General features: G+C 41.8%; 1 protein-coding gene and 1 pseudogene across 1 annotated transcript in view; one reads left to right on the top strand and one right to left on the bottom strand.

Moving 5' to 3' along the window:
• The first annotated feature begins 6,228 nt into the window (after positions 1 to 6,228).
• LOC148010204 (protein THYLAKOID ASSEMBLY 8-like, chloroplastic) overlaps positions 6,229 to 27,726 on the top strand; it is a 31,380-nt gene continuing 9,882 nt past the window's right edge. Inside the window, exon 1 of the mRNA XM_087672682.1 lies at positions 6,229 to 6,716. Within this exon, the coding sequence (XP_087528808.1) occupies positions 6,318 to 6,716 (399 nt within the window). The 5' untranslated portion in view covers positions 6,229 to 6,317. The remainder of the gene's footprint in view (positions 6,717 to 27,726) is intronic.
• Positions 17,352 to 19,511, bottom strand: LOC148010205 (uncharacterized; annotated as a pseudogene).

Below are 27,726 nucleotides of genomic sequence, written 5' to 3'. Positions count from 1 at the left end.
ACATTGTTGTTTGCATTTTGGCCTCTTTGCCATTTACCACGACCTCTTTGGCTCCCCCTGCTTCTAGAGTTACCATATCCTCCTCCACAGGACTGGTTTTCTTGAGTTTGCTGCATATTCTGATTTCTACCACAGCCTCCAGATCGGCCTTCTCTACCTCTGCCTCTACCTCTTCCAGCATTTGAGTAGAAGACAGCTTCTTTTGAAGTTCCTCCTGAAGAAGATGCACCACCATTTCTCTGCTCCTTAGAAATTAGAAGAGCAATCAACTCCTCAAAATCAAGAAATCTTTCACGGACATAAATGGATGTTCGGAACTATGCATAATCCTTTCCTAGACCATTCAAGGTCACAGAAACTAAATCATCATCTTCCACTGGCGACCCAATGGAAGCAAGTGCATCTGCAATCTTCTTCACCTTCATGTGGTAGTCATTGATGCTCATATTTTCTCTTTGCACATTGTGCAACTCTTGCTTGAGCTGCATTTTCCTGGCTTGCGTATTTGTGCTATACATTTTTGACAAAGTATCCCATGCCTCCTTTGGCATACTTGCATCTTGAATATGCACAATCATAGAGTCTGAAATGCTGATAGACAGCCAGTACATAACTTTCCTGGCTCTCTCATGCCATGCTTTAAATGCCTGCATTTGTTGTTGATTGGAAACATCAGGAAGAACTGGTTCTTCTTCATTTCCTGCAACGAATTCCCAATATCCTTTTCCCATAAGGAAATTCATCATTCTAAACTTCCATGCTTGGAAGTTGTTCTTGTCAAGCTTTTCAGTGACAATCTGTGAAAGAGAATCATGCGCCATTACAGAACACTGCAAAAAATTCTGTCACTGCAAAGAACACAGCTTCAGCCTGACAAGGGCAAATCTGCAAAACTGACGAAAGTGGTATTTGACCACACAGTCACTTCCTAGTGATGATTTTGTATCAACAGGCAACAGGGATGATTCTGTAACTCCCAATGTCTTTGCGCACAAGTATATGATGCAATTCCTACAGTAACTTTTCATCGACCTGTAGAACAATGGTCGCACAGCATAAAACTGGGCCTTTTCCTAAGTGCGTGCAGAAAACTTCCACCTCCAAAACAGGCCCTGAAATGGCCTCAAATAAAAAAAACAGAGCTACTGCCCTCTTGCTACACCGCGAAGGGCGTCTCAATCTGAGACAATGCACTCTTGCACTTTCCGGCTGTGCTACCTGTAGAGACTTGCTCCCATAACAGAAAAATGAAAGCAACACTGGTCCTCTTACTAGAACACCGCGAACTTGACTTGCTTTCTTGAGCTCCTTACCACGAACAAGGCTCTGATACCATGTCAAGATTGTGGGAGAGAAGGAAGGAGTCTCACTTGTAGCTTTCTTGCTTGCACAATGGGGGAATACACACAAAGGTGGAGGTTGAAAACAGTTTTCCTCTTCTTAGTTGTGTAAGCCAAAAAGAACTCTAGTACATAGAAATAGAAGAACCCTATATATGGGTCTCAAACCAAACTCAACTAACTAAGGTGGCATACTAACTGAGCCACGAACTAGAGTAGATAAGGATAGCTGTCATCTAGCTATTATTCATGGGCGGTGTACCAACCGCATCTGCAACTGACAAGTCGGTGACATAAATGCACAACGGTCACCTTGGCATATCACTAGTGGAGATCGATATCTCAACAGAAAACACACCTCAAGAGAATCCTAAAGAGCCTTAAATACAAGGAAAACTAAGCACTCTTTATCATACCATATGTGAACATGAGAATAGACATGTAGAGCTACTATTAAGAGTTGAGAAAATGGTCTTATTTAGCCATCAAACGAAGTCTTCTATTGAAAAGTTGAAGGATTTCACAACCCAAACTAAGGATTGAATTAACAAATTGATATAATCTAATGCATAAATTATGGCTCAATTCTCTCAACAGATGCAAATGCAAATGAGAACTAAGGATGCTAGGAAAAAAACATAATCAAATAGTGATACATCAATTTTACTTTAGTCACCCAATCTTAATGTTGAAGATATTATTGAAGAAGAGGTATTCTAAATAGTCAATATGAAGTAGGAGAGACTTCACAAAGGAATGATGACTATTTGGGCATCATAAATGGTGCTAATCCACAAGCTTATGGGTTGAATCCTAGGGGTCATTTACCATCAAGAAGGTTCCAAACTAATTCTTAGCCACCTTATGGAAGAGTACCATCACATCTTGGAAGTCCAATATCTACCAACCATGTCACAACTCTATAGAAACAGAATTTGTATCCTTTTTCATTAATTTGTCTATATAATGATTTATTAAATTTATTTCCTTTGCACTAATTAGATATAAAGAAAAGTGCATTGGAGCTGGCCACTGATGAGTGGTCACAGGTTATGGTGGACCCACGCGGTGGGTTAGAGAAAAGATAGTTCACACTTCCACCTATATGACCCGATTGGGCGCCTGTGACTAGAACTCCCGTATATCAGGGTTAGACTCGCACACAGAAAGGATTGATGCCTTGAAGTGTGGGCTAGATCCACTAGAACAGACAGTTACAATCAACAAGATGGCATGATCATGAAATGCTTGTATAATGTGCATGTGTGGACTGAAAGCTTGAAATACACATTTCTTTGCATAGGAAAGTCACATGAAGATTCGGATACCATTTTTGCGATGTACACGGAAAAAGCTTTCATATGACACCCATATTGGGGGGGTCTCTAAATTTTAGGAGGTCCCTAAAATTTAGGAGCCTCGAATTAGCCTAAAAATGCTAGTCCTAAAAAATAGGGATGTCATTCTAAAAATAGTAAGTTCTGTACTTCGACTGTGCTTACTAAATTTGGTTGTTTCTATTCTTGACAGTATTCAACCCAAAAAGGAAGGCCATAGAGAAGAGACAAGTGTCAAGACACTTGTCACACAAGTTTTCAAGTGTCCCACTACTTGTCACATCTCATGACATGTGGCTGGACACTTGTCTTGTGCTACTCCACTTTCCCCTTTTGTACTAGCTCTCCCCTCTCCTATAAATAAGAGCTCGTTTTCTTCATTGATCATCATTTTTCTTTGCTGTAAACTCATGTACAACACCCACAGATAGCCAGAAACTGGCCCCATCCATCCCCATCATCATCCCCCACTTCTTAATTATCAAATTCCTCCATATTCCCTCTTCTATCACTGCTGTTTACAGGACAACAAGCCTGTAAATTCATCACAACACCTCCTTCTCGAGCTTTTTCTTCCATTTTAGCTACAAGAAGCAAGCCCTATCCATGTACTGTTGATCAACGATGGAGAAAGGCTGAATTTCCCTTTTTCTTCTCTCATACTGTAAAGAAATCAGTTCTTATCATTGCATAATAGATAATGCATGTGTTTTTGTACATCTTTGCATGATCTTGTGAGAGTGAGAATTACTTCTTCTCACTCTCAGGTTGATTGTAACTGAACTCTTCCCTAAGGGACTTGGGTTGAGCAGAAATGCATTCCTTCGGGGGGGGGGGGGGGGGGGGGGGGTTGCCCATCTTCAACCCTCAATCTTGTCTCCATTACTTTTACATTTTCATGGCTGTAATTTTGTGAGTAATTTTCATTTTCAGCTTTAAGTGTTCATTCTCTTTTATATTAAATCTTGAAAACAAGCGAATATCATAATTGTTAAGCATACTACGTTGTTCGGGGCGTTTACAAACCATGATCAACATATTTTGGGACAATAACCTTTTCATGAGAGGGAGTTGAAAGATACAATAGTTTTAGCAAAGTACAATGGATAAGTTAACTTCACCATCCGACCTAAAGGAATGGATTTTAAAGTTGAAGTCCTGTTTTGATATATTCCTTAAGACTAATGATATGGAGATCCACTATGTCTCATTACATTTGGAAGGGTTTTTGCATACTTGGTGGAGATACATTAAGGAGGAGAACATACTAGTGGAGAATTAGGATGCATTTAAAGCACTTATGGATGAGATCTTTGTTTCTCCTCTTGAATAAGAGAAATTGGCATAAAGATGGTATGTAGTAGAGCAAAGAGGCCTAAGTGTGTGGGATTATACAAACCAATTTCTCAACCTCACTATGTATGTAGAGAGTATAAGCGATGAAGCTAAATTCTACAAGTATATGTATAGTCTAGAACCTTCATTGTCAACTGACGTTATGGTGCAAAATCCTACCACTCTTTTCAAAGCCATTGAGCTTGTGGAATGGTATGGAAGGAAGTATAGATGAGAATCTACATTTTAGCCTACTTTTGGACATCCAAGGATTGTTTTAAAATAGGGACACGTTGGCAATGCTTATGGCAGCAGTCATGCACTAAGTGGGGACTCTAGAGTGCCAACTTATTTATTATTCAATGTTTCAAGAGCAATTCTAGTATAATAGACTATCCAAGAATGGATTATAAACAAGGGGACATCAAGTTTAGAAATATTTTAGTCAATGGTAATCCAAAGTCTATTCTTATGGACCTATACAAAGAAAGGAAGGAAAAGCGCTTATGTTTCAAATGTGGTGAAAAGTATATAGCTGACCATGTAACAATGTGTATATAAGAATGTAAAAGCCAAGGTCCACAGTATGTTAGTTTTTGAAGATTTAGAGGATGATAATGATGAGGCAAATGCATTTATGGCTGCCACTAAAAATGAGGATGATGCTGGTCAAGAACAATTTAATGATCCTATTGACACTTTTACACACCAAGTGTCACAACACCGTATCTCTATAACTTCTTTGCAACAACTTTGTATGTGTGGCATAAACATGAGCATCCAATGGAGGTCACGATCAAACTGTATTTCTTAAAATTCTTCGCATGTGACTTGGTATGTGTGGTATGAAAAAAAGCGTCCAATGGTGGCAAGGATTCAAACCTTGTGGTATTGTAGCTTGTAATATACATCATACTCACAAATATGCTTTTAACACATCAACACCATGTTGTGTAGATATATTTTTAAATGTGGCTATCCACTTAATCTGAACCCATCCTTATATGATGCATATGTGAGGGAAAAAGTAGGTACGAGTAAGCATATTGGTAGAATATTCCATGCCTTTTATGAACACATACATGGTAAGGCTATGAAGGAAAATAGCCTTGTAAAAGGTAATAAATAATATTTTTTTACACACGGGCAGCCTAGTGCAAGTAGAAAATTTAGTCAAGATCAAACATATTTTTTTCAATCAGAACCCTCTCCCCTCCCCTCTTTCTCACGTGTAATCTCTCATTTTCTCTTCCCCCTCCCTTTTTTCATTAAAGCCTTCCCCTCCCCCCCCTTTTTTAACTTAAAACCCCCTCACCTCTCTCTCACTTATAATCTCTCTCTTTCTTTTCCCCCTCCCCTTTTTAATTAAATTTCTCCCCCCTCTCTTTCTCATGTCTAAGACTTATATTCTCTCTCTCTCTCTCTCTCATTTAATCAAATCAAACTTCTTTTTAAATCAATTTCTCTCTCTCTCTCTCTCTTAGATTAAACTTTTTTAATTAAATATTTTTAATTTTTTTTAAAATTAAAAATTTTCAAATATAAATTTTCACACTTTGAGAGAGAGAGAGAGAGAGAGAAGAAGAAGAATAATAATAATAATAAAAAGAAGACGAAGAGAGGAGAGGGGAAAGAGAATAGTCTTTTTTAAATTATTATTTTCTTTTCCCCCATCTCTCTCTTTATAATTCTCTTTCTCTTTGTTTCCCCTCCCTCTTCTCTTCTTTCTTTTTTGCTTTTTGTATATTTCTCTCTCTTTCTCTCTCTCTCACACACCTTATTTTAATTTAAAAAAATTAATCTAACACAGAGAAAGAAAGGGAAAAATAGAGAATCTAATTTTTTTTAAAAAAAGTTTAATTAAAAAAAGTTTAATATGAGAGAGAGAGAGAGAGAGAGAGAGAGAGAGAGAGAGAGAACCTAAGCACTACACATGAGAGAGAGAGTGGGAGAGGGAAGGAATTTAATTAAAAAGAGAGGTGAAAGGAAGGTTTTAATGAAAAAAGAGAGGGAAAAGAAAAAATGAGAAATTACATGTGAGAAAAAAGGGAGGGGAGGGTATTGTTTTGATTGATTTTTTTTTTTGAAAAAAGAGTAGATTCAAGAAGCCTTTTAAAAGTTCAAGGTTTTTGAACCTATGACAAAAATAATATAATAGTAAGATAACTCGTTGATCGTGTGGAGAGTGTGTCGTAAGAGGCTTTGAGAGATTGGAAACATGGTACTTTATTATTAATGCGATGAGATGAGATATTTTCAGGATGTGCCAAGGCATGAATAGAAAGGGCGACAGACAAATCAGATCATGTTGTCTCATCAGCAACGGAGTACAGGCCTGTCGGCCTTAGCGCCGGACAGCAAGCTCACAGGCAACCTCTCCCCTGGTCTTTGCAGGCTGTGCGGGGCGGGCGAACTCTGCCTGCCGCCATCCATCGCCACAAGCCCTTGGAGCAGCAGGCGTCACTACAGCTCCCAGGTCGTCTGCAGCTCCAGAAACCCTGGTAAGCCCCGGGGGCCTCTGTGGAAAGGAAGGATCCTCTCCAACGAAGCGGTGCGTGCCGTACGAGAGCTCAAGAGATGCAAGGGCGACGCCATGCGCACCTCCTCCGTCTTTCAAACCAAAGTGGCTCGCCTCATCAAGCCTGACATGCTCGCTGTCTTCAAGGAGCTCCAACGGCAGAATGAATGTGAACTTGCCCTGAAGGTCATCCATTACCTTCCCTATTTACCTTCTCTATGTCTTGTCTGATGCTTTCAAGTAAATTGTTTCTATAGTTTTATATGTGGCAAAACAAGGAGGGGGAAGGTAAGGGGAGCAGCAGCGGTGGTGATGGTGGCCAAGAGAGGGAAGGAAAGGAGGTTTGAGTATAAGGGATGGCAGTGAAGGTTGCTGCAGTACGACAAGGGTGATAGTGTTGTGGAAGAGGGGGAGAGGAATAAGATGGGGAGCCATAAAATGGGGATGTGACCAAGCAAGAGGGCGAAGGGGAGGGGAGATCAGGGCAGCATGGAGATGAAGCATGATTGGCACCGCCCATAAGAGCGTCACTAGAATGAGTAAGAGGGAGATCTTGAGTCCATGAAGATGGAGGGGGAAGATCAATTGCCAATTGCCATTTGGACTATTGGCTCTCACTTATCACTGGAAAATCTCTCTATTGTCCATCGTCATTTCAACCTACTCACTTGTATAGACAAATGCATTCCAAATTGACCAACTGCTTATTGATGATTGTGAAAATCAACGTGATTGGCAAGACAAGCCATGTAGTACACAACGATAACCAATATGAAGAGGAGGAAAAAACACAAATGATGAATACCTTGAGGGATCATTGTCAATCAACTATACATACATATACATACACATACACATACAAAACTATAGACACAATTTACTTAAAAGACATGGGAAAAGACATAGAGATGTTACATAGGAAAGGTGAATGGATCCTTGTTGACTTAGAGTGAGGCTCACAAGTCGGAGATGACTGCACAAGTCACACATGGCTGCTAACAAGAAATCCTAGCTTTGGCTATGTAGACATTGATAGAAGTTGTGGGGGGTAGGTGCCGATGGGGTAGCTAGGTTAGATCTTTAGCAATGACATTGAATTTCCTTTTGGAAATGACCTTTGGTGTCATGGAGATTAGAGATTTAAATGATTTAAAATATCCAGACTAAGGTTTGTGGAAAGTTTCAATACTTTCAACTTCAAAGACGTTATGAATTTTCAATTTAAAATTGAGGTTGTGTACCATTTAATGTTAATCTAATAAGGGTAAGACTAAAAGGTCTATGTAGCTTGAATTTGCATGTGGATGTCTCAATGAAAATGGAAATTGGCAAAATGTCAAGTTCAGATCAGTTTTGGGTTACATGCAAGCACATCTTTCATGTTGGGCTGTTTCTCTTTCATTCTAGATTGGTGGGGCAGATTTGAAGGTAGAGAATTGAGTGGTTGGTTGAGAGAGTAGTTGAGCCATCAAGGACAACAAAGTGACTTGATCTATAGTACTTTCTAAGGTTGGAACAGCAAGACAATTGCCGTGTAAGCATTTTATTGCGGGAATGCTAGAGAATTTTCTCTAATTTATTACTCATCTCTTTTTCCTCGACAAATTTTGATATTTCTCAGCTCTAATTTCTAGGTACAATTTTGACTTTTTATAAAAATGAGAGTTTTTCAATTATCTTGAGAACTGTGTCATTGGGATTTGTTGGAAATGATGAGAAATTGCAGTAGATTTGAGAATGATTGCTCATCTATTGTCATGAGAACATGTATTTTTGAAATCTCACTTAACATGTGGATTAATTTTTAATCACATGGTTAAGTAAATGTTGCACATGTGAGGTGTAACTAGGGTTAGAGTAAATTTACGAGCCCGAGACCCGAGAAAATCACGGGATGTTAAAGATAAAAGTTGCTATAAGTTATGCTGCATAGGTAGTTGGTAGCATCTGGTGCCAGTTGTTGGCCTAGGTCATTCACTTGGCTATAAGTGTCAGTTGGTGACACTAGAGAAGTGGCGTTTAATGGTACCTAATGTCAATCTGATAGTCAAAGATGGCACAGAGATACTCGGGAATAGAAGTTGCCTAGCCAATTTAATTATTGGCCAATCAGATTATTTTTTAGGGTATCAAAATAATTATTAGATTAATTTTTAGTATTTAAAGATTGAAAATTAATATTTAATTATGGCTAATGTTGGAAAAACCATTTGGAAAGGTTGCCACTTGTTGAAAATGCCCATGCAAGACCGAAAAATATCTTTAGAGGCTAGAGAGAGGCATTTTTAGTGTATTTAGCTACAAGAAAGAGAGAGAGAGAGAGATGCTGCTGGTTTGATTTGCAGCCATTGGAGGACCTTCTGAGCAGCCAAGGGTTGGAGAAGTCCAATCAACAGTAGGTGATAGCATCTACAGACTGCTGAGACAGGGTAACAACAGTAAATGAATGATTTTCTTCAGTTCTTTGTATCTACAAGTTATCGTAGCAGGGTAGCAGCTGCATTTGATTGATTTTCAGTCATTTTTTGCGACCAACGAATTTTCTCTCTCTATAGCTTTCTCTCTCATCTCCCATCCATTTCACAGCCTTGCTCCGAAAATCTCAGTATTTGGACCCTTGGAGACTGAAAAATTACAAATTTCTATGATGTAAATCCTAATTTACAGCAGAAATTAGAGTTTAGTAGCAGTCTCGGGAAGCGTGCCAGAAATTGGAAGCTCCAAGACTTGGATTCAGGTGGAGGACTAGCCAGCCATTGAATTTGGAGCATTTCCATCGTCTATGAAGTGGGTGAAGGCAAATTATGTGCCCGAATCAAGGGGCAAATGAGATTGAAGACTTGTTGGTCACTTTGGATAGCAAGGGGAGTTTAGATTGTGAAGGAGACCCCGAGAACCCCATTGTAAATAAACTTTTTTTAAAAATAAAGCTAAATAAATACTGAAAGGGGCGCCAATTTTGGAGCCAATTGGGTGTGCATTGTCCAAGATTAGTAGGTAAATTTGTATTTTTCAGATTTGCATTAATTGTTTGTTGTTGTAATTAAGTTGTAATTAGGGATTTACTACCCATTCATGAAAGGAAGGTTGATTTCATCTATGGTTAAGGTGACTCAAATTTTATGATCACCAAGCCTTCATGAGCTTGTAGGTTGGTGGCAAGAGTTGAGAGTTAATATTATCTTCTTAGACATGCAAATCTTTGTGTGACTACTACCATTCTCTTACTATAAATGACTTTAGTGAAGTGAGATATGCATGCAAACACATGTAATAAAAGTGTTTTTGAAAGGCTAGAATTGAAAGTTGAGAACTAAAACACATTGCATGTCTACTCAAGACCTCTCAAGCTCTTCTCTCCCCAAACAAAAACTTTTTCACAAAATGCCTCTCACCCCTTTAACCCCCCAAAAAAAACCCAAGCGAAAAAAAAAAAAACTGTTGATCTTGAAATGCACTTCAAAGTTTCAAAAATGTATTAGAAATAACTCTAGGGTCCAAAATGTCATTTTGGGATACTATGGCCTTGATCTTTGAACTTTCACTAAGAAAGATATTGATATTGTACTTCCAAGTTTGAGTTGCTTGCATAAAGCCATAGAGAGCACTTGTCTAGATGACCTAGAAAAGCCAAAAAGTTACTCAACATGGGTTTCCTTCTTCAAGTCTCCATTGATAAACGTGAACTTTATATCCAATTGGTAGATTGACTATTTGCTATGGCTAGCAATTGCAAGAAGCGTATGAACAGTGGCCGTTCGTATGATAGAGGCAAAAGTGGCGTCAAAATCAACATTGGGTTTGTGAACAAATCCTATGGCTATCAATTAGGCCTTGTGTTTGTCCAAAGTACCACCACTATGATATTTAGTCTTAAAGACTTACTTTACTTCAATCACCTTTCGTTTGGCTGGTCAAGGCACTAGCTTCCATGTACTATTCCGCTTAATGGTTTCAAGTTCTTGCTCCATGGCTTTACGCAAAATATCACATTGCAATGTTGTAGGATCCTTGTCCACCATGGCATAAATTAACCCATAGTTGGTGTGTAGAAACTCCCTTGTATGTACTTGACTATGATGAGATTGTCATTCTCCTTTGAAATACCCTTGGTATGTGCATCTCAGAGGGTTTGATGAGCCCATTAGGGAGGAGGTCAATACTATCCCCACCCCTTTGTCTTAGATATTATGTGGATTAGCCACTGTCACTAGGTGGTGATACTTTTTACAGTTGCTTTTCTTATTTACTTATATAAATATTTGATTTTTCTTTTCTTTTGTTGCTGTTGCTTGTTATTGTTAGAGTGCAGCGGTGCGGAAGCGTAGGACTGAGAGAGAGAGAACACAGAGAGAGAAGAGAGAGAGAGACAGTGGAAGATGAAAATCTGCTGTATAAAGTGTGCTGTATACAAAGATATGCAGATATATACATGGGCGCAGTGCGCTGGACTGCGTGTCTCCACCTCGACGATGCAACCTGCTGTTCACCTCGAAGTTGGTTGTAGCCTGCACTCTCCTGTCAGAAATTTGCGAACAGAGACGGAATCTGCGCGAGCCATCAGTCTGTAATCTGCGAGTAGAAAAGTGTAGAAGACTCCTGGAAAAATCGGCTATAAATAGCCACAAAAATTGGGCGAAAAAACAGGCAGGTCGGCTGCATTAAATGCATCCGACTGGTGCAGTACCAGGTTGGACTGCCACGTGGTCGGACTGTCACGTGGCAGTCCGACTGACCAGGATCTGATCTGCTAACACCCCCTCTCAGAGCCTGGGCGGGGCAGAAGCCTGAGGGATCTGGAGTGTCTCCGAAGTAGAGCCTGGGGAAGTGCCTTCGTAAACAAATTTGCAAGATTGTCCTCCGTCTTGCAGTACTTCACGGTGATGGTCTCATCCAGAAGCTTCTCTCTGATGAAGTGGTACTGGATCTCAATGTGCTTCATCCGGGCATGAAAAACAGGATTCCGTGCCAAGGCAATGCAACTCTCATTGTCACATTGCAGCAAAGTAGGATGAGTTTGGGGGCAGCCAAGCTCCTTTAACAATCTTCGAAGCCACACAGCCTCACATGTGGTGGAAGACGCGGTCTGATACTCCGCCTTAGTAGACGAAAGGGCTACCGTGGGCTGCTTCTTGCTACTCCATGAGATAACACCTGTACCCAAGGTAAAACAGTAATCTGTAGTAGACCGCCTATGGTCCACATCACCGGCCCAATCCGAGTCGCTCCAACCTGCAAGAACAAGATCTGAACCACCTGTGCCTGCGGGATAATGAATCCCTAAATCAGACGTCCCCCTCAAATACCGAAGTATCCTCTGAGCAGCCTGCCAATGCATCGTCTGAGGTTCACTCATAAACCCTGCCAAGAGCCCAACAGCAAAACAAAGATCAACACGAGTGTTGAGGAGCCAAATCAATGATCCAATCAACTGACGATAGCGGGAAGCATCCGCCATGGGAGAAGCTGAATGGGAAGAGGCCTTCCAGTTCGGATCCATAGGAGTAGAAAGGGTCCGACAATCCTCCATTGCAAAAGAAACCAAGAGCTCTTGTACATATCTCTGCTGAGAGATAAAGATCCCCTTCTGAGACTGATAAATCTCATGGCCCAAAAAGAAATGGAGTAGACCCAAGTCCGTCATCTCGAACGTCCGATGTAAAGTTGCCTTCGTCTCTTGGACCTTCTGTGCATGATCACCTGTGACAATCAAATCATCAACATACAACACAAAAAGCACACAACCATCCTCGGAAGTGTGTACATAAAGCTGCGGATAGGCCTTAAAACGCCAATATCCCAACTGTGACTGAAGGAACGAATCAATCTTCTCGTTCCATGCACGCGGAGCCTGCTTGAGGCCATACAAGGCCTTCTTCAACCTGTAGACTTTCCCATCTGAAGATCCAAAGCAAGGAGGCTGCTCGACATAGATCTCCTCCTTCAAATCACCATTGAGGAAGGTTGGCTTCACATCCAACTGATAGACAGGCCATCTCCTGTGGCCAGCCAAGGCAAGAATAGCTCGAATAGTCGCCATACGAGCAGTGGGGGCAAAAGTATCATGACAATCAATCCGTGGGCGTTGTGCAAAACCTTTAGCAACAAGGCGAGCCTTGTGCTTGTCCAAAGAACCATCGCTAAGGTACTTGGTCTTGAAGACCCATTTGACGCCAATCACCTTTTTATTCGGGGGGCGTGGCACGAGTGACCAAGTGCCATTCCTCTCAATAGCCTCCAACTCGGCTTCCATAGCTTTCTTCCATGGTGCGGACTGTAAAGCCTCTTTCACAGAGGTTGGCTCTCGATCTTGCATAACACGGGTCATCAAACAATAGTTAGAGCAAACAAGCTCCGTAGAATGTGCCTGGTGCCTCCGTGACTGCCGCGGACCATCCTGCAGTTCCCACGCCTCAAGGACCCCCTTGATCCCTGAATCACGGAGTGTGTCATGGGCCCAACGAGGAGGCCGAACCTCCTTTCGTCTCTCTCCATCAGCTGAAGACTCTGGGATATCCACCGGTGGTAACTCCTCGGGGGTGACCGGTGGAACAGTAGACTCTGTGTCAGAAACAGAATCAGAATCAAAAGGCACGGGCTCCAAAGGAAATGTAGTAGGAGCCCAACTCTCCCCTGGATCTCCAAGAACGGGATGCTCCTTACCCGCGGATATGGCCGGAACCTCCATAAACCGCACATCTCGGCTAGTGTACACATCCCGCTTAACGGGATTGTACAAACGATAGCCTTGGGATTGGAAGCTGTAGCCAACAAATACCTGTCTTCGGGAAGCTGCTTCAAATTTATCACGATGAGCCTTGGGAATGTGAACATAGGCATCACACCCAAAGACCCTAAAATAAGAAACATCGGGCTTAGTCCTGAAGTAAGCCTCAAAAGGTGTCATCCCATCAACGGCCGAAGTGGGGGATCGGTTAAGGATGTGGACTGCAGTAGCCACAGCGTCGGCCCATAGAAACTGAGGTGTCTGTCGGTGCTCCATCATGGTGCGCGCCATCTTGATCACAGTGCGGTTTTTCCGTTCAAGAATGCTATTTTCTTGAGGAGTGTTGGTATTAGCAAACTCCTGGTGAATACCTTTATCTGCACAAAAACGAGCAAACTCATTAGAAACAAATTCACCACTCTTGTCGGATTGCAAGGTCTTCAATCTCCGGCCTGATCGGTTCTCCTCAAAGAGAAGCCAATCCTTGAAGTGGAAGAAAGCTTCTGATTTCAATGCCAAGAAATTGGCCCATGTCATTCTGCTGTAGTATCTACGATCAACATGAAGTACGAGCTCCCTCGCAAGGACTCGTTCCTCATAGGGCCACAAAGATCCGTAGATACAAGCTCCATCGGTGAAGTAGACCGCCGCGAAGCTTTGTGGGGAATGGCATCCCTATGCTGCTTTCCACGAATGTAGGAGACGCATGGCTGCTGGCTCACCACTATATCCGGCAACCCTCGAACAAGCTGTCCACGTGACGCCCTCCGAAGATAATCATAGTTGAGGTGACCAAACCGAGCATGCCATAGCTCTGACTGTGTCTGAGAGGTAAGAAGAAGAGTAGAGAGGGCGGTGGAAGACTTCAATTTATAGATGCCGTTCTCCTCATATCCGGATGAGAGAACCTTCCTTGACCCACGATCAAGGACTCGCACTGAATCACTGTCAAACTCCACCAAAAGTCCAAGGGAGCAAATCTTATGAACTAACAGAAGATGATATCCTAAACCTGGTACATGCAAGACCTCGGAGGTATGGATACCGTCGCGTCCATTTGGAATAAGCTGCATCTCACCCCGTCCTGCAATAGACACTGAAGAGCTATCTCCGATGAGAATCTGCCCACACGAAGGTCGCAACTGGGCAACACCATCTGATGAAGGAGTCATGTGCCGGGAGGCACCACTGTCAACGATCCACTCTCGAGCGTGGGGGGTTGTCATCGCAGCATCAGAAGCATTCGATGTAGAGTCCTCAATGACAGCTAGATGAAGAAATGCAGCTGATGGGGGTGCAGCCACCGCTCTAGAATCCTTTGTGTCCTTGTTGGTGTCCTTCTTGTCTTTGTCAGGGCAATCCTTCTTCCAATGGCCAATCTTGCCACAAATATGGCATGTGGATTCTTTGTCCTTGTCCTTGTCCTTCTTTGACTTGTTATCCCCCTTCTTCTTTTGGTCCTTCCCCTTCTTCTGAGAGGCTTGACCTGTCAGTGTCTCCGACTTGGAAGCATTCTGTCCCTTTAGTTGTTCCTCTTGGTCCAAGACCATAGGAACCAACTCTTCCCACCGAAGAGGGGACTCTCGCCCCGAAGCAATAAGGGCGGAGTAGAAAGCACCGAATCGTGGCGGCAACTGGGACAAGAGTGTGATCGTCATGTCTTTGGAGGAAATCGGCCCCGCATTCTGAACCTGCATCTGAAGCTGTCTAAGCTTGTTGATGTGCTCCCGCAACGAGGAAGACTTGTTCACGGACAAGGTCCATATCTGAACCTCCAAAGAAACCCGCTTCATTAGGGTCATCCGGTTATACATCTGATCAAGCTCCAGCCATATCTCCCGAACCACCGTCAAGTGCTCGATGTGAGCTATCACGGCTGTAGTACAAGACAGAAAAAGAAAGGAACGAATCCTGGCATTCAGTTTGTCCCAGTGAGACTGCGCCTTGGCCAACTCCGCACGAGCATTGGAAGAGAGTTTGGACTCATCTCTCACCGAGGGCCGGTCAATCTCCTCCTATACAAGCTCTGCCAAATCATAGGACTCAAGGATGGCCAATATCATTACGCGCCAGATGCGGTAGTTGTCGCCATCGAGCTTCTGATCTGCGGAAAGAGCCGGTAAGACAGGTACCTTCCGGTCCATAATCGTCTGGAACTCCAAGTCAATCTCGGTAGACATCTTCACCTGTAATGCCTTCACAAACGCAAAAGTAGCTCCCTCTGACTGTGATAACTCAGCCTACTAGGGCTCTTCCGCGTCTTGAAAGTTCTTCACCCGCCGGAGGCGATGAAAAAGCAAAACCTGCACTTGAAAGCTGAAAACTCAAACTTCCTCCTCGTTAAACAGCAGTAAACAGTAGCAAATCCACCACCTAGACTCCTTTCCGGCGTGCCCACGCTCGCTTCAGCCTTGTTCCGAGGCGCAGCCCTCCTGCCTGCCCTTAAACGCTGAAAACGCAGCCTTGTGTCGCGATAGAAACTCCTCTTCAGGTTGGTTCTGCACTCAGTCAGCCCTTTAACACTGCTCTGATACCATGTCAGAGTGCAGCGGTGCAGAAGCGTAGGACTGAGAGAGAGAGAACGCAGAGAGAGAAGAGAGAGAAAGAGACAGTGGAAGATGAAAATCTGCTGTATAAAGTGTGGTGTATACAAAGATATGCAGATATATACATGTGCAGTGCGCTGGACTGCGTGTCTCCACCTCGACAATGCAACCTGGTGTTCACCTCGAAGTCCGCTGCAGTCTATACTGTCTCCTGTCAGAAATCTGCGAACAGAGACGGAATCTGCGCGAGCCACCAGTCTGTAATCTGCGAGCAGAAAAGTGTAGAAGACTGCTGGAAAAATCGGCTATAAATAGCCACAAAAACTGGGCGAAAAAACAGGCAGGTCGGCTGCATTAAATGCAGTCGATTGGTGCAATACCAGGTTGGACTGCCATGTGGCAGTTCGACTGACCAGGATCTGATCTGCTAACAGTTATCCCCAGAGTTCTCTTGGAATAAGCCGGGATCTTTGCATGGCCAGAAGAGGCAGCCATTGGGACAAATTGGACTAATGGTTTGTCTGAGCCTTAGGACCGGTTCCATATTGAATGGGCACTGAAGAATAGAATGCTAGTGGTTTGGGACTGTGTGCTTAGCCACTGGAGATGGTGCAGGACAATGAGCCTGGCCAAGACAGAAGATGCACATGTGAGAATGCTCACAGAATAAAAGTCACCGTAACTGAGTCATATTATACTTTTTGATGTGGTCACAATAATAAAAGTTGCTCAGAACAACTTGAGGAATGCAGGGATCACCATCCCTAAAATTTAGGGAGTTACTATTTTTGGACCTCAAAATCTGTTCGCGTCATTATCTTCGGTTTTGTACGAGGATTAATTCTTTGGTCTGTGCCGAAGTCAAATTTTGCACCGATCATGGAGAGTTTTAGACCAAAAGGTTTAAATGGGAAAATTGTTACATGTATGCCATGTGGCACAAATTCCCAAAAGAGAGAGACTATGTTATTGGCGACTTGCAGGGACTAGGAGGTCTTGCACCTTAGACACCTCAGTGTCATGCTTGAGGATAGGTTGCTGGTGCTGCTACTATTGCTACTTCTCCTCCCCCTCCTACAGAGAATTAGAGGAAATGGAATTCAAAGGATGTTCAGGCACTTTCTTTGATAGCATTGTCTGTGAAAAGGGCTATTATTCTACACATTTAGTCTTGCAAGCATAGTAGCAATGGAACGGCAACGAGAACGGGAATGCGGGGTTCTAAGGGAACGAGAACAAAGCCCCAAGGGGAACGGGAACGTAAAGGGAACGACTTGTACTATATATATGATTGATATATTTCAAGCCATTCATTTATATATTTCATAAAAGCTCTTTGAAAAACACATGTACAATTTGCAAAACATGATAGTCTTTTTCATAGATGAAAGGATGGTTACATTGAAATGGCACATAACTTATAAGATCCAAAATAGATGATAATGTAGGATTATACTACATAAAAGAGTCAAGAAGCATCAAGTAACAAGTATAGTTGACAAAATATGGCAACTTGGAATTTGAAAGTCTCTCAAAGTAACCATTGGATCATACATGGCTGCCACCAGCAGCAAGACTATCCAAAAGACTATCATCCACATTGTCTAAGAAAGCCATATCATCATCAAAATCAGCATTTGCAAGTTCCAAAGCATCTTGATCATCGGCCATATGTGTAGGCATAGGTGTCTCCCCATCCTCATCGTTAGAGGACTCTTCTTCATCAAGAGCTATAAACTTTTCTGCCTTGAGGGAAGCCACATCTGCAATCAAGCGCAAGTTTGCACTGACAAATATCAAGTCATTCACTTGTTTTGTCCCAAATCTATTGTGCTTTTTAGATGCAACATGCCCAAATACACTCCGTAGTTGCTCAATGGGAGAGGAGCTTGTACCTTGAGACAAAATCTGCACTGCCAATGTTTGAAGCTTAGGTGTACGTGTCCCATAATCTTTCCACCACAAGGCAGCCCCAATCTTAAACCGATCTATTTGTGCATCAGCTGACCCAAACCTTCCTAACTTGTTTCTATAAAAACCAAGTTGATCTTTTACCAATCTTCTCTTAGTATCAATTGGAACCAACCTAGAAAGCACTATGTCCCAACCCTACATTACTTCTTCATCCTTCTCTTGATCACACCCTTGGAACTTTGGATCTAATACATATGCTACTGCATGCATAGGTGAGTGATAAGCATTCCATCTTGCCTCACATAAATTTGAGACTTTTTGATACTTTGCATCATCCAAACCAAGCTGTCCTAGCTTCTCAATCATGCGATCTGCCCCCTCATAGACCTTTCCAATGCATGGCTCTCGTCCATCTGCAATTCGCATCAAGCGCATGATTGGCTTCATGACAATATTGATGCTTTTTAATTCATTCCAAAATGCATGATCTTGTATGATGTTTTCCATTGCTATACCAGCCCTTGATCTACAAGTAGCCCATCCCATCCACTCATTACTTACCACCAATTGCTTAAGGGGTAAGCTTACCTTCTCAAGTCTCTTTGTCATAAGAAAGTTATAGCCAAAGCGCGTCTCGGAGTACTTTAAGAGATCTTTTTTAGGTGACCTCTTGCGGAACTCACTAAGAATGAACTGATGGCTTTGGATGAAACTGATTATATCCTTGCCCTTTTGGATGAAGGGATCAATCCATGACAAGCTACCAATGTCTTTTAACAAATTGCTCAAACAATGAGCAAAGCATGGGCTGAATGTGATGTGCGGATCTCTCTCCTCAAGTCTCATACCTGCTACCCTATTTGTTGCCTCACCATCAGCAATAAACTGGATTACATTTTCAGCCCCAACTTTTTCAACACCTTCTGCCCATTCCTTCACAAGCTGATCTGCACTTTCTCCTGTACTTGAGGCATCATGTGAGGAAATGAATTGCATCTTTCCTCGGGAATAACCAACCATCCCATGGATGGACCATTTTCGAGTATTACTCCACCCATCTGCTATCAAAGAGACACCATTCTTTACCCAACATTCTTGCACAGTTGCCAAAGCACATTCAATTACATCCTTTTCCTTTTGCAACAAAGTGATACGTAGTGTCTCATATGCTGGAGGCTTATAGGTTGGACCATACTTGGCAATCTCTTGGACCATCTCAAGGAAGTAGGGTGATCTTATAATGTTGAATGCAACATGATCATGGTAGAAAAATCTTGCCACAGCTACATCCACACTGTCCTTTTTACGAGGATCCCAAGCTGTTCCCAAGGTTTGTTGCTTGCTGCATTTTCCATGATGGGATTGTGGGGATGCAAAAGTTCCAACTCCCCCATGCATGGTTCCATCACCCATGATTATATCATCAGCTTGTCCATGAAAAAAAGATGCATCAATTGCTTGCTTTTGCCTTGCACATGCTTTGTCTTCTTTACTTGGGTACTTTGCCAAGAGGTGCCTTCGCATTTCGGGTGTGGTATTTGGGCAGAAATTTATTTGGGCTCCGATGTCAACATGACATAAGTGTTGCTTCACACGATTGGATTCTCCTATTTTCAATTGCTCACACCTTTTGCATTTCCATTTCTTTGCACCTCCCTTTGATGCATAATGGTCCACTTTCTCAACCTCGTCCCACCAACTAGGCTGAGATCGCTTATTGCCCGAACGCTTTGATCCAAAGCAAGCCACAACTTCTATAAATTTAGGAATCAAAAGCATTAGTCGATTCTCCATGAGACTTAGCTTGTTTTAAGAGAAAGAGACTACTGCGAAAACAGAGCTGTTTTAGAGAGAGAGAGAGAGAGAGAGAGAGAGAGAGAGAGAGAGAGAGCTGTAATTAGTAAAAGAAAAGGCTGATAGCTGTTAACAAAAAAATCTGAGGCTGTAAGCTTGTTTTGAGAGAGAGAGAGAGAGAGAGAGAGCTGTAAAAACAAAGCTAAGATAGAGAGAGAGAGAGAGAGCTGTAATTATTTTGAAATGGGAGGGGGAGAGAGAGAGAGAAAGAACTGTAATTATTCTGAAATGAGAGAGAGAGAGAGAGAGAGAGAGAGAGAGAGAGAGAGAGGAGACTGCAGTTGAGCGGGCAGTTTTCTCTTACCTAAAGGTTGAAACAAATGCACGCGAATCGCTGCACACAACGCCCTGCTCCCGACAGTCCGATAGTTTGCATGCCAATCGCCACAATCCGGACACCTCGTGGTCACTTTCGGTAGTCGCAATAGTACCCGTCACTTTTTTAACGTTCCCCTTTGGGGAACGGCAGCATCCACGTTCCCTTTCACGTTCTCCTAGTCGTTCCCCCTTCACAGGCGTTCCCGCCAGCGTTCCCCACGTTCCCCTCCACGTTCCCCTACTTTCCCTATGTTCCCCAGGTCGTTCCCCCTTCACAGGCGTTTCCACGCAGCGTTCCCTCGTTCCTTTGGCATTTTTTTGGTGTGGAACGTGTTCCCACGTTCCCAAGGGGGTGGAACGGCGTTCCCTTGCTACTATGCTTGCAAGACCTCAAAATCAGCATGGGACATACTTGAGCATATGTTTGCTGCCCGCAATCAGGCCAAGATCTCCTACCTTCGTAGAGAGTTGGCAAATGTTAACATGGATGAGGGTGATAGTATAATGGATCATCTTACCCATATATAGGATTTATGTGAGTAGTTGCTCAATGTTGATTAGATTATTCAGGATGTTGAATTGGTGAACATCACCTTGAACTCTCTTTTAGAGTCATATCTTGATTTTCACACTTTTTTGATGTTGTCATTGGGGGGGGAGAGGTAGCAGTCCCTTTTGTGGAGTTGGAAGGTCTCTTGTTGCAAGAGGAGCAGACTTGGAAGAATGTTGCATTGTGTTCAGGTGATGTGGCTATTCTTTCTAAGTTTAAAGGCTAGGGTAAAGCTACGCAAAATGCACAAAGTTAGCAAAAGGGTGATACTGGACAGCCCTTGGTCCAAGTCTCATATGAGTTTAAAAAGAAGGAAAAATGTTATTATTGTAAGAAGCTTGGTGACTATATTGATGAGTGCCGAAAGAGATTGGCCAAGAAGAAGAAGAAAGACTTTGGTTTGGTTGTTCAAGAGGTATCATCCAGCAAATCAGTAGATATTGATGCTTTAGCTAACTTGGTAGAGGAGCATTGTTCATTTTTATAGTGGTGCTTCAAAGCACATCACTTTAAGGAAGTGTTTGCTTACTTGTTTACATTCAACCCTTGCTGGGAATCATGTCACATGCATGAACAACAATAGCTATGATGTTTGTGGCATTGGGGTAGTCGCTATTGTTGTTGCAGATGGTTCAAACTTCTTGCTTCTAGATGTATTGTTTGTGCCTAACATTACAAAGAACTTGTTGTCTATTTTTGCCTTCAATAAGCATGGCTTTCAAGTCATCTTTGAGAATGACAAATGTATTGTCAGAGATAGAGAGATGAACTATGCACTCAAGTTGTCCGACATCTTGTACAACGGTTTATTCTTGTTAGACACTTATGATCGACAGTCTCATGATGCTCTGGCAATCACTAATCTTATGCTCGCTATGCAGAATGTGGAGCTTTGGCATGTGGTTATGGACATATAAGCTTTGGGAGTTTAATGGCCCTTCAAAGGTGTCATATGGTAGATGCATTGTCTCCAGTGAAGACTTCTGTGTTTTGGGCAAGATGCACATGTTTGCCTTTTTAAAGGATGATGCAGTGCGTGCTGTCCGAAAAATGCAACTTATTTACTTTGATATTTGTGGTCCCATGAGGACACGTGCACTTGGGGGTCGTCTTTACTTTGTTACATTTATTGACGGCTACTCGAGGTATACATGGGTGTATGGGATGAAGGCTAAATCTGATGTATTTATGTGTGTTAAACATCTTGTGGCAAAGCTTGAGACTGAAATTGGTTCAAAAGTGCAAACACTTCGCACAGATAGAAGGGGGGAGTACGTCTCTGGAATTTGAGACATATTTGTTGGATCGTGGCATTACGTATCAAGCCACTGTTAGAATAACTCCTCAGCAAAATGGAGTTGCTGATATGAAGAATTCCACTCTCATGGAAATGACTTGTATCTTGAAAAGAAAGGGGTTGCCTCATAAATTTTGGTTAAAAGGGCTTTAGTATGCCAATCATGTATTGAATTGGGTACCTATAAAAGCTTTGAAGACGATCACACCATTTGAAGGTTGGCATGGCATGAAACCCACAGTTGACTACTCCTTCGGGTGTTTGGTTGTGTAGCATACTCACATGTTCCGAAAGAGCTTTATGGAAAGCTTGATGATAAGAATGCATTTTTATTGGCTACAGTTCGAAAAGCAAAGGCTATTACCTGTATGACCCATGCACGAAGGTGTTTGTGAGTAGGGATGTCATATTTGCTGAAAATGTAACATTTTCACATGAGTTTCAAATGCCAGCTACACATGATATTGGTGATGTTTTTGAAGGCCTTCTATCACTTTCTTTGGAGTCCATGCATGTTGTAAATGGCAAGATAAACCTGTTACAACAAGTTGTTACTTCTCCATATGCTCTCGAATAGCAAGCTATTGATGAGGGTTTGCGACATGCAGTGGAGGCGGCAATTTAGCATGAAAAGGCTATTGTAAATGCAGCAAAAACAGTCTCGAGATGGTTGTTACAAACTCTCTAGGAGAGTAAAAAGGATGCCCCATTACCTCGATGTAGTAGACGGGCTGCTAGGCATGCAACACATAATGTAGGAGGGGCACATTTGGCTGATATAATGGAAGTAGATGATTGTGATGAGCATGTGTTTATGAGCTCATTGTTGGATGATGATGAGCCTACTTCCTTGGATAAAGCTCAGCAAGATGTACATTGGATGTAGGTCATACAGCAAGAGTTAGATTCCATTGCCACTAACTCTACATGGGATCTTGTGGATTTACCACTTGGTAAGAAGGCCATAGGCACAAAATGGGTTTTTAAACTCAAATGCAAGGCTGATGGCACTATTGACAAGTACAAAGCACGATTAGTAGCAAAAGGCTATGCAGAGAAGAATGATATTGATTAATAGGAAACTTTTGCTCTTACATCCCGTTGTTGGAGGGGTTTTTGTCGAAAGGTCGAATCCACCGGGGATCAGAGGTAGAAGGAAGTAGAGATAGGAGATGGAAGAGAAGATAAAGAATACACAAGAGGTAAACACAATAATGACAAAGCATAATGAATCAAATCAATATGTATTGACAGAACTTGAAATCCTTTGTTTGGTACTACTCAAAAGCACTCTCCAAGCATTAGATCTCTTGGAGCTCCCTCGTAAAGCAAAAACGTGGATTAGAAATAACAGCTTTTTCTTTGCTGCTTGGAACCCAAATTTGATAGCTTCGTTGGCTTCAGAAGGGGGGATAAAACTCCAGGACGCCTCAGATCACATTGACTCTCTACATTAATAAGAAAGTTGGATGATGATGCATTCGAGAAGTTTTCACACTGTGTCCGTATAGTGGCACGACATCCACCCCCTTTGAACCTGTATATCCTCCGGTATGTGCTGCCGATGCACTACCCAGGTCAAACATCCATAATGTCAACTTGTCGCTTATCATACATATAAGAAAGCATCCCCTTGGATCATAGATCAAAATACTCGGCATTTGTACAATTCTTAAGCCATACCTAGTATCTCCTCTAGGGTCATAAGGCCTTGGTTGCATATTATACTCCAGAGGTTGTTGAATCTCCATATACATTCTATCAATGCACCCATCAACAAATACATAGCAACATGTCTGCTTTTTCAAAGTCCATCGCATGGAAAGTTGCTTTTGATAACCTTTTTGCTCCACATCCAACATAAACTAAGCCTCACTTGCATTCAACATATTCTCACCATCACCGAAAATAGTGAAACAATCCATATCTTGAAGCATCTTAGAATTGTCAATCAAGGCTTTTGACAAAGCATCCGAAACATTTTTCAGTTGTAAAGCATTACATTTAACATCTTGTAAATACATATCCTTGAGCTCATGAACCGTTTCAGAAACGATAATTGTATCATCTTGCAAATCATGTGCATCCAACAAGTCATTGATCTTTGTTTGAGTCCCTGCATCAAGTAAAACATTATCTTCACAAACCTCTTCAGATGCATTAAGAAAATCTATAGGGTGCAGTGGCTGAATCTTCCAGTACAGGATATTCCAAGGCATTCATGGTTATCTCAATATCAGACTGCAGCTTATATCCCAGCTATTTACCCCCTTGCTTGCTATCCTGTTTTTGCTCCTAACTGACCTTTTCCATAACATGCTCGGGAGGTGGCTGATTTGCAGCTTTAGGCAAATCCACACTTCTTCTTGTAGCTTCCTTAGATATCCCTGTATTATCTTCATCTCTCTTCTGTTTCTCTTCCACAAGTATATCTCTGTTTTGCCCTTTTGCTAAATATGCATCTACCGGTGATTCTCAACCAGTTATGTCATGAATGCCTTGCCCTGTATGAGACATTTCACAATCAGTAATCTTTCTCTTTTCAGCTGTATGTAAAGCATGTGTCCATATTTCAGCCTTTGGACCAACCATCACTTGGCCATGTATTCTATTCAACTGTAGACCAAAAGTAGAAGCATGTACCATCGCATAAGCATTTCGAATAGCCAAGTCTTCTAACAACTTCTGCGTACCTCTCTTTCCAAAATTCAAAGCAAGAGGCAATTCCGTTTCTTGTGCATGGATCTTGCTATCTTTCCAAAAGATGAGCTGTCGTACCAAGGCCTCCTGATAGGTAACAGAATCCTTTCTCTCATGCTGCAAACTATCACACTACATACATCTTTTTCCTGGCTTAGGGGTTGCTGCCCGTCCCCTTTCCTCGTCCTTTTTCATCCAATTTTGCAACCTTCAGTTGAAGATCCCGCATGCCTTTGATCAATTCATCTAAGACATCTTTCCTAATAGAGGGAACAATAGTAGGTACAGTCATAGGGTTAACCACAGAAGTAGGTGGCTTATTGGATACATCAAATGTTTTACCTGCAACAGTGGGCAAGCTAGAGACATGCAGTCTTTCTCTTCTTCTATGTTTTTTCACAAGTGCAGTAACAACTTCCTTGATATGTCTCCACTTTGTTTTCAGACCTATCTCTGTAGTCTGATCCTCCAGCAAATCATCAAGCTTCTCTTGAAGCTCAGGATCAGTTGCCTGTAGAAACAATTCAATTTTCTGACTTGCAAAAGCTTGTTGTTTTGCAAAATCTAACTTCTCAAATTGACTTTCAAATTCTCTTAACAATTTTGTAGCCACAAGACCCTTTCTAAAACCCACTCTTGAAAAGTCTTGCACATAATCAAACTAGTATCTTCAATGTAAAATTAAACCCACTCTTGAAAAGTCTTGTACATAATCAAACTAGTATCTTCAATGTTAAATTCTTCCCTGAGTGTCTTCTTGAAAGCTACCTAGTCAGTATTTTGCATGTATAATTCAGTGATTCGCGCTTTCAGTTCATGTACAGTGATCTGAACAAAATATCGGCTCCATGCAAGTTGAGCCACTCCAAAGAATTCTATCTTTTGAGCATATGTATGTACATATACAGATACATTCCTGCCATTAAATAGCTTCATGTCACGCTCAACTGCTTACAAAGCATTTATCACAACACTTTCTGTTTGAGCAGAAGCCTGCATCACCTGTTACATTTGTTGTACCTGCATAAGCATATTCATATTTTGCATCAACTGTTGCAAAACATCACTGGATATTGTATTTGAAGGTTCTCCCATCTTGTCTTTCTTTCTTTTGACGACCTTTCACGTCGGGTTCACCGATGTCGGAGGGGTTTTTGTCGAAAGGTCGAATCCATTGAGGATTAGAGGTAGAAGGAAGTAGAGATAGGAGATGGAAGAGAAGATAAAGAATACACAAGAGGTAAACACAATAATGACAAAGCACAATGAATCAAATCAATATGTATTGACGGAACCTGAAATCCTTTGTCTGGCACTACTTAAAAGCACTCTCCAGGCATTAGATCTCTTGGAGCTCCCTCGTAGAACTAAAACGTGGATCGGAAATAACAACTCCTTCTCTGCTGCTTGGAACCCAAATCTAATGGCTCCGTTGGCTTCGGAAGGGTGGTAAAACTTCAGGTTGTTTGGTCAGGGATCTCTCAGATCACTCCTTCCTCTTCCAATTCAAACTGCAGTTTTCAGCCTGTCAATAGCGATCGCGACGCGTGCGATTTTGCCAATCTCTCTTTTTTATGAAAAATCCCATCACTGGCTGAAAAAGCAACTTGCTTTTTGCATGCCATCATAATCTAGAAGCTTTTCTATATTTTTTAGATTTTTACAATAAATAATATAAAAAATAGGCCTAAATTATTCAAAAATCTAGTATTTTTGGATAATCCATGCCATGGACATTGGCACTAATGACTCGGATCACATTGACTCTCTACATTATTAAGAAAGTTGGATGATGATGCATTTCAGAGTTTTTCACACCGTGTCCGTGTAGTGGCACGACACCGTGTGAGTATACGATGAGATGTGTGATTGCTATGGCTGTAAATTATGGCTGGAAAGTACATCAGTTGGACATTAAGACAACATTCTTGAATGGGGATTTACATGAGGATGTTTATGTGTCACAGTCTCCAAGGTTCGTGATTAAGGGGAAAGAGCGTATGGTATGCAAGTTGCGTAAAGTCTCAAACAAGCTCCTCGTGTATGGCATTCTAAAATTGATACTTATCTGGCCAGCAAAGGATTCAAAAATAGTCCCAACTGCTCCCACTCTATACATTAAGAATAAAGTGGGGGGACTTGCTAACTATCATTCTTTATGTATATTAGATTACGGAAGAAAGCTTTCTTCAGACTGATGGAAGCACGAGTGTTCTTCACCTCCCAGCCACGCCTAGATAAGTGCTGGCCCTCAATCTTATCTCTTTGCCAGCCGTCAACTTGCTGGAGTCCTACTATTCCTGGACTCCCTTACTCTCTAGGCTCCCCTTGACCCCGTTCGGGCGCCCAAGAGCCCGGACGGTCATTCTCGTGCATGTTCCCCTAAATTTACCTTAATGTAACATTAAATATCCCTTTTAATGTTACATTCCACACTTATGACATTAATGTAACATTAAGTATTACTTTTAATGTCACATTAATGTCACATTTCCTTCCCCTTAAGAATCGGTTTCGTCCTCGAAAACGATATTTGGAAGGTCTAACTGTAAATCGGGAAACCTTTTCTTTAAAGTACTTACTCGCTCCCATGTTGAGCTTTCCTCTGAACAATCTTTCCACTTAACCAAACACTCTTGATAAATAGTATTCCTCGTTCGTCTATTACGAACATTTAATATTTTTTCTGGTTTATGTGGATTAGATTGGTCATAGAATAACTCCTCAATATCATCATTTAGGATTAGATTATCCAAATCCCCCAGCTTCTTCCTTAGTTTACTTACATGAAAAACTGGATGTATTTTACTACCAGCAGGTAGTTGGAGCTTGTAAGCCAATTCTCCCACCCTTTTAAGTATTATGAAAGGACCACAATACCTTGGTGAAAGCTTTGGACAATGTCCCTTTTTCATAGTTTTAGTTTGTTCAGGCACCTTAAGATAGACCAATTCTCCTTCTTCAAAGGAGATGTCTCTTCGGTGAGGATCGGCATATGCTCTAGCTCGACTTTGAGCCTTTTTAATATTTTCTTGAGCAAAATTTAACATATTATTCATATCCTCCAAAAAGTCTTTAGCTGCCTGAACCTTTTCCTTATGCAGTCCTACTGCAAAAGGAACTCTGGGCTGAAACCCATACATCAACATAAACGGACTATATCCAGTGGAAGAGTGTTTGGCACTGTTATATGCAAACTCTGCTATCGGTAAATACTCTTCCCAATTAGTTTGCCTTTTGCTTACATATGCCCTAAGCATATCTTCAAGAATTTGGTTAACCCTTTCAGT

Source organism: Lygodium microphyllum, chromosome 30, assembly GCF_053477565.2.
Source record: "Lygodium microphyllum isolate KBCC chromosome 30, Lygodium_microphyllum_v1.1.10, whole genome shotgun sequence".
Lineage (NCBI taxonomy): Eukaryota > Viridiplantae > Streptophyta > Polypodiopsida > Schizaeales > Lygodiaceae > Lygodium > Lygodium microphyllum.
This window is presented reverse-complemented; position numbering and strand designations above follow the sequence as displayed.